Source organism: Chinchilla lanigera, unplaced genomic scaffold (genome assembly GCF_000276665.1).
Source record: "Chinchilla lanigera isolate Chin_1 unplaced genomic scaffold, ChiLan1.0 scaffold00105, whole genome shotgun sequence".
NCBI classification, from domain to species: domain Eukaryota; kingdom Metazoa; phylum Chordata; class Mammalia; order Rodentia; family Chinchillidae; genus Chinchilla; species Chinchilla lanigera.
The window spans coordinates 5,766,000-5,780,652 of NW_004955506.1; the positions used below are offsets into that span (position 1 = coordinate 5,766,000).

At 57.7% G+C, this 14,653-nt stretch overlaps 1 protein-coding gene across 3 annotated transcripts; it reads left to right on the top strand.

Moving 5' to 3' along the window:
- Window positions 1–6: 6 nt before the first annotated feature.
- On the top strand, window positions 7–9,723 carry Cygb (cytoglobin). 3 transcript variants are annotated; one of them, XM_013506124.1, is made up of 5 exons: window positions 7–319; window positions 5,598–5,829; window positions 6,094–6,257; window positions 8,322–8,395; window positions 8,554–9,723. In XM_013506124.1, exons 1-4 carry the CDS (start codon window positions 177–179, stop codon window positions 8,347–8,349), a joined length of 567 nt encoding a protein of 188 aa, XP_013361578.1. In that variant the 5' UTR covers window positions 7–176; the 3' UTR covers window positions 8,350–8,395; window positions 8,554–9,723. The 3 variants fall into 3 exon arrangements, with proteins under 3 accessions (XP_013361578.1, XP_005407484.1, XP_013361577.1); XM_005407427.1 differs by lacking the exon at window positions 8,322–8,395; XM_013506123.1 differs by lacking the exons at window positions 8,322–8,395; window positions 8,554–9,723 and adding an exon at window positions 7,508–8,308.
- Window positions 9,724–14,653: the final 4,930 nt, after the last annotated feature.

Consider the following 14,653-nt stretch of genomic DNA (forward strand, 5'->3'; position numbering starts at 1 on the left):
CTCGCGTGCGCGCGCACACACACACACACACACACACACACACACGCGGCGCTCACAGACACACGCTCCCTCCCTCCGGCGCGGTACCCCTCTCCCGCTGGCCGCGCACGCCGCCGGCGCCCCGCGCCCAGCGCCTGCCGCGGCCAAGCGAGGCCAGGCTGGGCTTGGAGCTGCTCATGGAGAAAGTGCCAGGCGAGATGGAGATTGAGCGCAGGGAGCGGAGCGAGGAGCTGTCCGAGGCGGAGAGGAAGGCGGTGCAGGCTACGTGGGCCCGGGTGTATGCCAACTGCGAGGACGTGGGGGTGGCCATCCTGGTGAGGTAGGTGTCGCCCGGCGGCCGGGCCGGGCCCAGGGCAGGGAGGGCAGCAGCGGCTTCGTGCAGACGCGGGCTCAGCCAAGGTCCGAGCTCCGGCACCACCTCCCTGGCTGCTATCTTGGCCAGCGAGCCAGCGGGGGCGCGCAGCGGGGCGCGTCCTAGGGTGGTCGAAGACCAGGTTGAGCCCTCCTTGGCTGCAGGCGTGGGGCTCATCAGGAACCAGGAGCCAGACACAGAAGGGCACTTGGGTCGCTGTCCCTCCTCGCTGGCCTTGATTCACAGGTCTCCCTCCCTGAGGACCCCGCCACCTCGCCAAACTGTATGCTCTCCCATTTCACCAGCCCGCAGAAGGTCAGAGGGACTCCCTGTGTTAGAGATGGGGGAAACTGAAGCTCAGTCCGCCAAGAAGGGGCTCGTGGAGGGGCAGACCCCGCTCTCCAGCTCAGCTCCTAGGAAGAACAGAGCCAAGAGTGGAGGTCAGAAGGAGTAGACAGCTGAGGTCCAGCTTTGCCGGCTGTGCCTCCTTGTCCTGAGGGGGGACCCCAGCAAGGAGTGCCAGGTGAGGCACAGGTGAGCTAGAAGCAAACAGTCCCCTAGGAGACAGTCCCTGCTGAGTTTGGTGAGGGAGAGAAGCTGGGCGGGGGGCAGGGCTCTGTCCTGGAACCCCCAGCCAGGGAGGATGTACAGTGTCGCGGGGTTTATCCAGGTGCCAGTCCCACTGAGGTCCCCCACCCAGAGTGATACTGTGCCCATGCTTGCCCAGGGTGCACATACACCTACAAGTTAATGTTCCCAAGCCCCACACATTAGAAGCTAATGGTACCTGCAAATCAAATCTAGACTATCTTCCCACACACGCTGGGCCCAGGGTGTAGGTGGAGAACCCACACACACTCACCCCGAGCCCCCAGCCCCTGGCAGAGGGAGGCTGTCAAGCCTGGGACAGCGGGGGAACCTTGTAATAGAAGACCGGTGAAACTTCACCGTTTGAGAACCCTGTAGTGCATGTCTGTCTCCCAGTCCCATGGGTCTCCCGCTCCTTTTTCTCCCCTTCTCCCTCTCTCCCCAACACCTGGGACCTACCAGCTCCATAGTGATAGTCCCTGACTCCAACCTAGAAAGAGATTTTGGAGGACAAGAGGAAGAAGCACTTTGGAGGAGTTAGAAGAGGGCTCCCGGCGAAGGGCAGCTCCAGGGGCAGGCACGCGGCTGAGGGCGGTGGGAAGCTAGGAAAGGGTTGGGATCCTGAAGTCACAGGCACTGGAGCCTGACTTCACGTGCGGGCACCCACAGGAGTGCGCACTGGACAGTGGGGTCTCCCAGAAGCCCCAGACTGTGCCCTTGGAGGGCTGCTCTCAGCCGTGGGTCAGCCCACAGCTCACCGGGCCCCCACATGGGTCACAGGACCCTGGACATTTTCCTCAAGACTTGTTGAGCCCCAGGTCCTCTGGGCCATACTCTCTCTCCAAGCCCATTACCAGTGAAGAACCTCCCCCAGAAATCTGGGGTGGGCAGAGGAAGGAGCCGAGCCTAGAGGCAGGGCTGCTGGGTCTCTGAGCGCTTGGCATGGTTTTTCTTTTTCTCTCCACTTTGTTTATTTGTTTTTGATGCTGGAGATAGAACCCAGGGCCTTGTGCATGCTGAGCAAGTGCTCACTTCTGAGCCACACCGCAGCCCCTTCTTTCTTGCTCCACACCCTCCTTCTGGCTGTCTGCCCATTCCTGGTACTGGACGGGAGAGTATATACCAATAAGCTCAGCCTCAGACAAAGGCCCACCATTAACGTCAGCCTGAGATGCACTCAGACATGGCCTGCTGATACTCTGGCCACACTTCTCCGTCCCCAGTGGGCGTGGACAGGAGCCTGCCTGGACAGCCTGGGCCAGCACTGTCTCAGCCACCACTCTTCGCCAGCTTCCAGTCCCATGGGTCTTCCTCTCCTTGCCTCCTCCTGCTGATGTCTGTCCCAGGGTCTGGCCAGTGGGGGTGGGGGTGGGGGAGGGGCAAGGTCAAGAGCCACCAGCTTCTCAGGGTCCCCTGTGTCCCTGTCTACATCCTGTGCCTGTGAGACTTGTCACAGCCTCCTGTCTGCCCACATATAACCTGCACATCCACAGGACCAGGCCCTCCAGGCCCCAGTGAGAGCCTGAGACACTGGCCCTCTGATCATCCCCACAAGCATGCATGCAGGCACATGAGTAGTTGTCCTCATCTGTCTGTGGGGTAAGGAGGAGGCAGAGGCCGCCACACCCTACCTCTAGCAAGTGGGGGCGGCGGAGGAGGAACTGTCTTGGGGTCTGAGGCAGACCCCACATTTCCACTGTCAGAGAGGAGACCAAGAGGGAACACCCACCCTGCCTCCCGGTTGTAACGCTGACACCTTCCCCCTCACACTCAGACGAGCCTATTTCAGGCTCTTGGAAGCCCAGCTGCCTCTGCAGCCGAGAAACTCCCTGAGACTGGCTGGGAGGCTTCTCCTGGCATTGTAGGCCAACCTGGAAGGGTTTGGGGGGCGACACGTGCAGCGGGATATCGAGGCCCCCTGGGTGTAGGCTGAGGCTCCCCGGGGCTCTCACTCCTCAGGGCCACCACAAAACCCTGGGTGTTGAGGCAGGAGATTCACCCGCGTCCTAGGCCACCAGCGCCCCCGCCCCCAGCAGTGTCCAAACACTCTGGGAATCCCTCAAAGCCTGGCTCTTTCCTGGTGCTTCAACTTACCTTACTGGCCAACCATGGGGCATCAATTCCTAGCCAATGAGATGGGGGTAAAAACAGTGCCAACTTCGGGAGGGTATTGTAAGAACTGATGAGCTCGCGTGTATGTGCTCAGTAAATATCCCTGGCTATTTCCTCGGCAGGAAGACAGGCAGAACACCTGCTTGGTTGTGGCAATTAAATACAGTAAGAGAGGTAGTGGTGCCTTGCAAATAAAAACACCAAAGTCTGAGGTGCTCATTTAGGTCCAGACAGGGTTTGTACATCTGTCCCTCACTGCAGTGCTTTTCCAGGAAACAGCCATGTGTTTTCAGACCCTTTGCCTCGTTTGTGTTTGGTTTGTGTTCACCCGTGTGTCTGCGAAGGAATGGGCGGGAGGGCTTCTCAGGCACCGCTGTCTCTGCAGACAGGGAGGTCCTGCGGTGGTGGCCCAAGGTCACACTGAACCCCAAAGAGGGGCTCTCTCAGGGTGCACGTGGACTGCGCTCTCTCTGCATCAGTCCCCAGTCTGAGACTCGACCCCGAGCCAAATTGTTAGCTGTCTGATCACAAAGGGGACCGCCACGGTGAGAAACACCTGCGAGAACAGGTCCAAGACACTCGGGAGCCGTGAAGTCATGTAAGTTCTGACTGAGCCCAGCACTGTCCCACTGTCAGCATCACTCTGCACACTGCAGGACCCTGGGCCAGGCGAGGGCCAGAGGGTGCACGAGACCGGGCCTCTGCCCGTGAGCTTGGGGTCCAGCCCCACACACTGAAAGTCGGCAGGGAAGGCCACTTGAGTAGCACTAACAGTCTAGAGAGGACACCAGTAGGCCAGCACCAACCTGGGCACTCAAAGGGGACAGTCTGTCCGGAAGGCACCCACCACGGGGAACAGGAGGCAGCTGGCTGATGACTGTCACCTATGGTAAATAGAGCTGTAGGGCTGGGACAAGACGACATGGGTCAGGCACAGTGGGCTGTGGCTTTGGAGAAGCGACTGGGGGACACAGTTCATAAGGGGTCTAGAGTGTCAGTTTGTAAGGCGTTTTGTTTTTTTTGTTTTTTTTTTTGGTTTTGGTTTTTCTCCGGTACCGGGAACCGAACTCACGACCTTGCACTTGCCAGGCAGGCGCTTTTGCTGCTGAGCTAAATCCCCAGCCCCAAGGCGTTTTGATTTTTATCCAGTAGACAGTCAGGAGCCATTGGATGCTTTGAGCATGATAGTGATGGGATGAAAGCAGTGTGTGGGGGAATTAGACACTTTCAGGTAAACTGGAGAGGAGCAGGCCCAGAGCTAGGAAGGCCAGGGGTCTACTCTAAAAGGTTCACAGGCTGCCTGGGGAGGTAAGACTTAGGGATATGAAATAACACCGGAACCACCCCAGGGAGGCAGAATCAATGGCTATTTTTAATTAAACCAGCCGATCAATATTGGCTGCAGGCTGAGAGGGGTTGAGAGTAGGGAGGAAAGAAGGGACTGGGCAGGAGGAGGGGGACTGAGTCTTGTGTCTTCTCCTCGCTGGCTGAGTGACCTTGGCCAGCGTACTTCGTTCATGAGGTGAGCCGTAACTGTCAGAGTAAAGGCAGGCGCCGAGTGTGTGCGTCCTGCTGACAGTGTGGGGAGGACAAACACTTTCCTGTTCCAACCCATAGCACAGGAACAATGATACCATTTTATGGCCAAGGAAACCGAGGCTCAGAAAAGTTGAATAACAAGCTGGATGCAGTGACACACATCTAGTGGTACGGTCCCAGCTGCTTAGGAGGCTGAGGCAGGAGGATTGTTTGAACCCTGTGAGTTCTAAGCCAGGCAGCAACAGAAAACCCCATCTCTTCAAAAAATAATATAAAGTGGAGAATGAGAGACCTGTGATTCCAGAGCCCTGACTCTGACTCTATCAGAGTGACTGGCCCAGGCCTGGAAAGGCATGTCAGGTTCAGAAAGGAGATGGGAATCTAGGAAGAGTTGGGCACGGCGGCACAAACTTGTAATCCAGCTACAGGAAGATCACAGGTTTGAACACAGCCTGGGAGACTTAGCGAGACTGTCTCAAAATTTATTGGTTTTGGTTTTTTTTTTTTTTCTTTTTGAGACAGGGTCTCGCTATGCAGTTCAGGCTGGCCTTGAGCTCACTTTGTAGCCCAGGCTGGCCTTGAACTCACAACGATCCTCCTGCCTCAGCCTCCCAAGTGCTAGGATTACAAGCGTGCACCACCACACCTGGCGATCTCAAAATTTAAAATTAAAAAAGACTAAGGATGTAGCTCAGCACCCCCTAGGTTTGATCCCCAGTACTATAAAAAAAGGAGGGAGGGAGGAGGAAGAAGGAAGGAAGCAAGGAAGGCAGGAGAAGAAGCAAAGGCCTGCAGCAGGAAGCTTCAAGCCTGAGCCAGCCCGTGGGCATGGCAAGACCCAACCCGATCAGAGCAAGAGTTTGTGTTGGAGGGAGAGCGACCCGCTGTAGTAAAAACAATGACTGGGCTGCAGGTGGCCCCTGCTTCTCTAGCTCCCACTCTGGCTGCACCAAGGGCTCCAGAGGAGGAGCCCCCTGCTCCAGCGCCCTCCCCTCCGTCCCACTAGGTTTTTTGTGAACTTTCCCTCGGCCAAGCAGTACTTCAGCCAGTTCAAACACATGGAGGAGCCGCTGGAAATGGAGCGAAGCCCCCAGCTGCGGAAGCACGCCTGCCGGGTCATGGGGGCCCTCAACACCGTAGTGGAGAACCTGCACGACCCTGACAAGGTGTCCTCTGTGCTGGCTCTCGTGGGCAAAGCCCATGCCCTCAAGCACAAGGTGGAGCCCGTGTACTTCAAGGTAGGCCACTGGGGAGCACAAGCACTCACAGCCTGCCTGCTGGGAGGGCTCCCAGCCTGCAGCCCTGGAGGGGCTGAGACGGAGGGCAGTGCCTGGAGCAGGATGGAAGGGTTGGGCCACCCCTGAGAGTGTGTGACTCCCACAGCTGCAAGGCCCTTGGGTTAGGAATCATCCCCTTGGCCCACATGGGGCAGAAGTGGGTCCTGCGGGTCACAGGGGTTGGGGTGCCTGGGCATTTATTACCGCTTTTCCCTTTGCCCCCAGATCCTCTCTGGGGTCATTCTGGAGGTGATCTCTGAGGAGTGTGCCAGTGACTTCCCGCCAGAGACGCAGAGAGCCTGGGCCAAGCTGCGTGGCCTCATCTACAGCCACGTGACCGCTGCCTACAAGGAAGTGGGCTGGGTACAGCAGGTCCCCAACGCCACCACGTGAGGAGGGGGTGAGGGTGGGCTGGGCAGCCTCCCGCCATGTCCTCTTCTGTTCGCTAGGCCTCCCATCTCTCCTGGGGCCCTGGGGCTGACACATCTAAGGCACAGTAGGAAACAGCCTGCCAGACAGCCTCCCTCTGACTTCAGGCCTGCTACCACCCTACCTGAGCCAGAGCTAACTCCTCTGGGGCAGAGTCTCTCCCTTCCCTAGACCAAGGGAGCACAGGACCCAAGGCCTCCGCAACCCGGGCAGAGAGGTGCTACAGTGGCAAGGATGGCTGCTGAGGCTTCCGGGCAGTCCGGGCCAGCTGTGGCCACTTCCTCCCTGGCACCAATCACATGGGCCTGTTTTTCCATCTAACACTGACCAGTGCTCCCACCACCCTCTGCCCCAACAGGGCCAGAGCTGGCAGGGTCACGAGGACGTGTGCCCCCACGCACATGCCCAGGCCCACGCAAGACCTGCATGGGTGGCACTCACATGCACACCACCAGGGGATATTTACTTCCAGGCTGACCCTGAGGCCAGCTCCCAGTCCTGAGCTCGAGGAGGGTGGCCAGCCTGGGTGACTCCAGCTGGGGAGGCTGCGCGCCTCAGACATGGCAGGCGGCTGGGAACACTCCCAGCCCTGGGGAGGGGCGGCTGGCTGGCTATGGGAGCTGAATGAAAGGGCGGGGCAGGACCAGAGTAGGAAGGCGAGAGAGGAGGGAGGTGGGAATGGAAGCCAAGGGTCAACCAGCGGCTCAGGACACGTGCTGTAAAGAAACATTCCCAGCAGTTTCCCATGGAACAGGCCGTGTCTCATCCCCAGGCTCTGCACGGGCCTCCTGCTTGCGGGCCTCTCCAGCAGGCCGGCTCCCAGGAGGAGGAGGAGGGAGAGAAGGAGGAGGAGGAAGTCGCCCCAGGGTAGTGGGTAGGCCAGGCCTGTTGTCGGCCTTCCTGCTGCTGACGGGGCAGGCAGGGAGCTTATGCTACATCCTCCCCCACATCGGCAGCGCCCCAGGAGAGTTCTCGGGAACTTGGGGCTGCAGACAGGCCAACTCCAGATGTGCACAGCTGGGTGATGGCCTGCCCCAGACCCTGGAATGGATGGGAAACAAGCAGATTTTCACCTGCCTGAGGAGGGTACTGGCAAGCCAGAGAGCTGGGGTTCACCCTGACCCAAAGCTGTCACCCTGAGGGACCAGGGAGGAGCCAGTGGGAGGGGGTGCAGGGAGGGACTCACCCTCCCTCTCACTCCTCTCCCCAGGAGGCTCTGCCGCCCCCAGATGGGTTTGTTTACAGCCAGGAGACAAGACTTCCTGCTTTTCGAGAAAAGGGCTTTTTTATGGGGGCCTAGAGGGACTGCAGAGAGCGCTGGCGGTTCAGCCTCAGTGAATCAGAAACACATGGCAGGCACCCCCCCTTTCCTGCCCCCGCCGGACCCCAGGGACTTGGATGGAGCCAAACACCAAATATTAGGAAACGCAGAAATTGCCGCGCCTGCCCCCTCCTTTCTGCGCCTCATGAACTGGGTGGAGATGGGCTATGTGGGGGACTGACCAGAACGAGCACACTGAGGTCCCCCAGCCGGCACATCGAGGGGCTGTGCTCCTACTCCTTTTCACCCTCCCCCGCACCCTGGTCTCCCAAGGGAACGGGATGTGGACCCCCGAGAAGGCGAGTGTCCCCGGTCACAGGCCCACAGCCCCCACACACTGCTGGGGTCTTGCAGGCTCAGAGGGCGGGGAGGATCTCAGAGCTGACTTCTGAGGCCCCATCCAACTCCTCTTATCAGGGAGGCCGTGGTGGGCCAGACGCCACTGTTTATTGAAACAGTCTCTGCTTCAGGGTGTGGGCGCCTCTGTGTGGGCAGAGGGGTGGCCGGGTGGGGTGTGGTCATCGAGCTGAGAGGGGCTGCGTGTGCGCAGACTGCACAAGGATGGGGCTAGCGAAGATCTCCAAGATCTCGACAGGCTGAACGGAGTGGGCCACGCTTCAGAATGAACAGGAAAAAGCTCAGATTTGTACGGCACTTTGCAGCTCCTGAAATGTTGCTTTACCTCATCTCTGTTCTCAACTAGGCAGGCAAGGCAGACGTCCACATTTTAGAGGAGAAGATCTGGGGCTCTCCGGGGCCACCAGACTCACACAGCAGGTTAGCGGCACAGGGAGGACTAGAACTGGGGTCTAATGCCCGCTTCCCACCGCACCACGCTGGGTCACTGCAGGAAGTGCCCTGCCTGCCGCCCCGGCTCCCCCACCCGGGTTCCCTGACCTGTGTAACCTCTTCCCTCCATCTCCTCTCGTCCACAGCCCACCCAGCACGCTGCCCTCTTCAGGGCCGTAGGACCCCTCCCAGCTCCCCCTCCCTGGCAGCACCTTGAGCAGAAGGCTGAGTTCTGAAGACCCTCCTTGACCCTTCATTTCTGGGTGCCAAGGAAGCTGGAGGAACCCCGACTCGTCTTCCCCGAAGGAGACCTCCGCCACAGTCCCCTGAGCTGCCGGGAGACGGCACTGGCTGCCTGGATGCTGACCCCAGCGCAGCAGGGCGGGCGGGGACCCTTCCACCTCGCAGAGCGGGGCCCACTCTTAGCTTTTCTACTCACTGTTAGAGAAGGACCTGGCTGAGCGGCTGGCGGGAAGCGGGGACAGGGCTGTGAGTCACTCGGAGGGAACCGGCCCGTGTCATTGTGCCGTCCAGCATGCGGGTCTACACCTCACCATCTAGAGTATCACGCACACGTGTCTACCATATACTCTACAGATATATTCTATATACAATATATAAATATAAATATATATATACACACACACACATATCTATCCTGTGTGTCTGAGGCCCAGGGCCCTCAGCCCCGCCTACCGATGTGTGAGGCCTGGGCGTCCTGGTCACGCTTCGGGCGGAGCGTTCTGGAGCAGAGAGTCGCAGCAGCACGTGGGATCAGGCCTGGATGTGCAGGGTTGGGGTGACCCAGCTGCCCGGCTCCACACATTCCTGCTTTCTACTTGCGGGAATGAAGGACTCAGCTCCCCCACCGCCCCCACACAAGATTTGACTCACTGACTTGTCCTAGAATTGGCAAGGCAAGGGCAGACCAAGGGGCCCAGAAGCTTCCCGTGGGGTGACCACTGGAGCAGGGACCCCAGTAAAGAAACCTGTACTGCCAGCCCACCTCTGGCCCCAGGGACAGCCCCAGGGGTACAGGCTGCAAGGTGGAGAGCCACGGCCTTCCCGGCTCTCCCTGCCCTCCCCCTGGTTGCCCGTGGGTCCTGTCCCCCCATCTGCCTCGCCGGGCACCCCTTTGTGTGCCCCTTGGTCACATGCATCATCCCAAAGGGTGTTCTGCTGCTGTGACTGCCGGGCCTGCGCCCCTCCTGTCCACCCTCACGCTGTCCTCCTGTAACTGCGCGTCCTCCTTTTGTAGTTTCTGATGTTTGTAACCAGACCCATCTGTGTCATTAAACAGACCCGTTCTTCCTGTATCCGGGGGCTCGCTCTTCCGTCTGTCCCCGCCACCTGCCTTCGCTTCTGTCCCATCCTTAGTCCTGGGGCCCAGCCTTTTCCTGCAAAGGCCCGGAAGGCCCCCTTGCCCATGTCTCAGCCTCTGCTGTTCATGAGCCCCTCTCTAAAGAGGCCCAAGGCTGCTGTGGGGCCCTCACTGTTTAATCTGGAGCACAGAGCTGAAAAGCTAGAAGCTGGGTTTTATGGGCACCAAGAGAGAGAACCCAGAGTTGGGAGACAGGCTTGTGATGAACGCTGGTCATTTCGGCACTTTTGGAGGCTGAGGCAGGCTGACCTTGTCTCAAAATACAAAAATAACAAAAGGGTGGGGATATAGTTTAATGCAAAGGCCCTGAGTTTAATCACCAGAACCTCAAAAAGGAAGGGGGTCAAGATTTTGTTCTAGAAAGCTCCTCTTCTCGAGGTTGGGATAAACGAGGGGGGGTGCGGGAGCAGTGTCCAGGCCTCAAACCCTGCTGTAACCATGGAACCTTGACCTAGACCTCGGTGTGGCCCCATGCAGGAGGGCTGATCCTCGGTGAAGGTGAGCAGGGGAGGCTCTGAGAAAGGGAGGAAGCCTGTGGGACTCGCCTTAAAGCCCAGCGGTCCCAGCAGAGCAGCGCTCAGGGCAGGCCAGGTCAGCCCCACCCTGTTCGGGGTCACAGTGAGGGGCCCTGCAGGAGGAGCAGGAAGCAGCCTCTGCCCCCAGGGAGGGCTTCGGGCTGCCTGGGAAGACTCAGCTGACACACAGGAAAGCCGTCTCCCAGGCTGTGAACTCGAAGGCCGGCCGCGCCTTCCTCTCCTCGGCCGGCCTGGCACGGTGAATACTGGACGGAAATCCAAAGAATAAATAAATACCGCTCTTAGAAAGCAAGACAAGTACGCGGGCCAAGAGGGAGCTGTGAGCTGAAAGGTGGCGGGCACAGGGTGCGAGAGGGCAGGAGGGTCGGGCCTTCCCAGGAGGCAGCATGGAGACGGCCAGGCTCCAGCCTTGGATAGCCGCTTACTTCTGCGTGCCCTTGGGCAAGTCACTCAGCCTCTCTGGGGCTCCATTGCCTCTAACCTAAAATAGTAGTGACCCGCAGTAGTGGTTGGCAGGCACAACCAGAGCGAGGGTGGGTTGGTGAGGTCCGGGGTGGGGGATGGGGCACAGTCCCTAGAGACGGAGACCCCCTCCCCACTTCAGTTCCCCCCGGAACGGGGAAGGGGCTTCTGAACCGGTGGAAACAGATCATGCCTGCAATTTCAGCCGTCCACAAGCCTGAAGCAGGAAGATCTCATGTTCGAAGATCTCAGCCCAGGCAATTTAGCAAGGCCCTGTCTCAAAAAAAAAATTTTTTTTTTTGGTTTTTCTCCAGTACCGGGAACTGGACTCACGACCTTGCGCTTGCCAGGCAGGCACTTTTGCTGCTGAGCTAAATCCCCAGCTCCCGCTGTCTCAAAATTTTTAAAAAGATTTTATTTAAGGGGTGAGGCCATAGCTCAGAGCAAAGGCCCTGGGTTCAGTCCCCAGTACTGAAAAAGAAGTGAAAAAACACTTGAGATCATCCTGGATCTGACTGTGAGAAGTCTCCCGCCTCTCGGCTGCTGGGAAGCGGACACTGGCCGCCCCCTTGCCGGAGCTGGGGCAGGGCAAGGGCAGCCGTGGGCTACAGGCTCTGTGCAGCAGGGGCAGCGTGTGGGATTCTGTCCCGTGCCCCACATTCGGGGCTGAGCTTAGCCCAGCAACTGAGTCGGATGCCCCTGGCCAGCTCTGGCTGTAAGCGACTGGGTGTCTGGAACTGGGCTCCTGGGGTTACACAGCGGCCAGGCGGCGCGGCCCCGCTGCGACCCCTGCTGGTCGCAGAGGGAACAGCGTTGAGGAAGCGGCGTGCGCGGACTTCTTCCGGGCTGTGCGACAGCCATGCAGGGTCGCTAAAACAGCAAGTACGGTAGGTACTACGGTAGCTTGGCAGCACATGTACTAAGAAGCTGGAATGATACAGAAGTCTGTACGGGCTCTGTGTAGTAATGTCGCACAAACTGGCGAAGGGTTCGAAACATTTTCCTGGACCACTTAGAAGACCCTATGTCAAAATTTTAGTTAGATGCTTGTAAGCCCAGCACTCGGGAGGCTGAGGCAGGAGGATCGTTGTGAGTTCCAGGCAAGTCTGGGCTACAAACTGAGCTCAAGACCAGCCTGAACTGAGACCCTGTCTCAAAAAGACAAAAAAAAAATTTTAGTTAAATTTTAAAAAGCCTCGGGGGTGTAGCTCCCTGGTGTAGAGGGCGCTTAGTTTGCTCAAGACCTTGAGTTCCATCCCCAGCACTGCAAAAACAAACCACAAACACCAACAACCACAAGCAAACGGCTGAATGTGCTGCTGTGTACCTTAGTCCCAGCATCAGGAGACCAATGAGGGAGCTTTGAGGACAGGAGCTCAAGGCCAACCTGGACTACCTAACAAGAGCCTGTCTCAAAAACACAAAATAAAAGAAGCCTGTCTCTGTCTAAAATTTTAAAATTTTTTGGTCATAGTTTGTTTCTTCTTTTTGATACTGTGTATTGAACCTAGGACCCTCACACTGAGATACATCCCATCCCTTTTTAAAATTTTATATTTTGAGATAACATCTCTCTAAATCACTAGGTTGCACAGCTGAACTGGAACTTGTGAGCTTCCTGCCTCAGCCTCCCAGAGTGCTAGGATCACAGGTAGGTACCACCACGCCCAGCCTAAGATTGAATTTTGAAGTTGGTCCAACATGATTCACTGAAGGGTGATTCAATAATGGTGTCACCACTTCCCATGGGGGAAATGCCCAGCAAGAACAGGTCCAAACAGGAGTTCTGCTCTGGGCAAAGGACATGGGAGCTGTCCAGTGGGACTTGGACACTCCAGCCGGAAGCGAGACAGAGGTCAGGGTTGGGATTAAATCTGGGATCGGATGAGATCACCGAGGCACGAGTGTGGGAAGGAAGAGGCCCTGAGCCCGAGGTTGAGGGGAGCGCAGGCGCAGGGGGAGGAGGATCAGGGCAGGGAGGGAGCCAGCCTGCGCTGCTGGGGAGAAGCTTCCGCCAGCCCCGGCCAGCTGTGTCTGCGCTGCTTCTGGCAGAGGACAGATGGCAAGGCAGTGCCTGGGGACCGGAGGATTCAGGACTGCCTGGGAGGGCGGGCGGAGGGCAGAGATGAGGCAGAGACAGGAAGGAGCTCAGGACATGTGGGGTCAGGAGAGAGACGCCAGCCAGGCCAGGCCCTGTCCTTGCCATAGAGACAGAGAGACGGCAGCACAGGAGCTGGGGTGACCACAGCTTGGGAAATCCCCAAGGAAGAGAAAGGTGTCCTCATCTGTCTGGACAGCTGTAACAGTTTACTAAATACAAGTGGCCTACAACAATAGATTTTCTTATTTGGTCATAGTACTGAGGATTGAACCCAGGCCATTGTACTGAGTGAGCTACGCACCCCCAACCCCCCTGTACATATTTATTTTGTTGAAACTGGGTCTCAATAAGTTGCTAAGTTGCCCTGGCTGGGCTCAAACTTGCAATCCTTCTGCCTCAGCCTCCCAGAATGCTGGAATTTACAAGCATGTGCCTCCACGACTGGCTTGCATAATGGAAATTTATTTCTCACTGTGTGGGAGACTGGAAGTCCAAGAACAAGGCACCAGCACATTCAGTGTTGGTGAGAGTCCACTTTCTGTTTCCTAGATGGCAGCTTCTCGCAGAGCCCTCACATGGTAGAGAGGTAGATTCTGTGTTGTTGCTGCTGTTGTATTGGAGACTGAGTGGAGGAGGAGGACTCTCACCAGCTACACCCTGAGTACTTTTTCTTGTGACACAGGATCTAGCTAAATTGCCCAGGCTGGGGCTGGGATATAGCTCAGTGGCACAGCGCTTGTCTGGCAAGTGTGACATCCGGGATTTGATTCCTGGTTACCCATGAAAAAAATAAAATTAAAATAAATTGCCTAGGCTGGGCTCAAACTTGAGATCCTCCAGCCTCAGCCTCCCTGAGTGCTGGGATTATAGGGGTATACCATCAGACCAGCCCTCTGGAGTCTCTTACAAAGATACTAATTCCATTCACCCTGTGACCTAATCACCTCTGAAGGGCCCCGCCGCCGCCTAACACCTTGGAGATTAACTAACAACGTATGAATGGGGGGAGGGGATACAGACATTCAGCCATGGCAGAGCGGAGCGTGGAGGACAGTCCTGGGGAGGAGGAGGCGCTCCGGAGGCCCCAAGTGTGTGGCTCCAAGTGTGGTGGACCACAGTGTGTGGCACGTTCATTTCCAGGGCTGCCTGGGGGCTTGCACAGAGAGCACGGAGGCCCAGGAAGGCCCTGAGCAGGAAGGCGGCCCGCATCCCTGGCTTTGCATCAACTTGAACGAGAGCAGCCGGTGCCTGGGGACTTTCTCCCTGGCCAGCAGTGAGTTTCAGAGGGCAGGGTCATCCTAAAAATGGGTCAGGAGGATGGGACAGCAGGCTCACCGCCCAGAGCTCTGATCCACCACTCAGCCCACCTCAGCAACCTGTCTCTGTGTGCGCCCGAAACACAGCACCTGAGTGTTTTGTGGGGAGGCAGACCTGAGCCCAGCCAGGGACCTGAGGAGCCCAGCCCTCACCCTGCCTCCCCTTTGCTGTCCAGAGGTGGAGATGGGTATGGGGGAGGGGTGCAGAGCATGAGGAGGGCTCTCGTACGTCAGGGGGAAGTGAGTCCTTCGTCTTGTTTATATCCAAACATAGAATCTCCAATACTGCTGTAATCCCAGAACTCTGAAGGCTAAAGCAAGATGACTCTTGAGTTTGAGGCCAGCCTGGGCCACATAGCCAGACCCTGTCTTACAAAAGAGAGTGGGGAGGGGGGGGAGAGAGAGAGAGAGAGAGAGAGAGAGAGAGAGAGAGAGAGAGAGAGAGAGAGA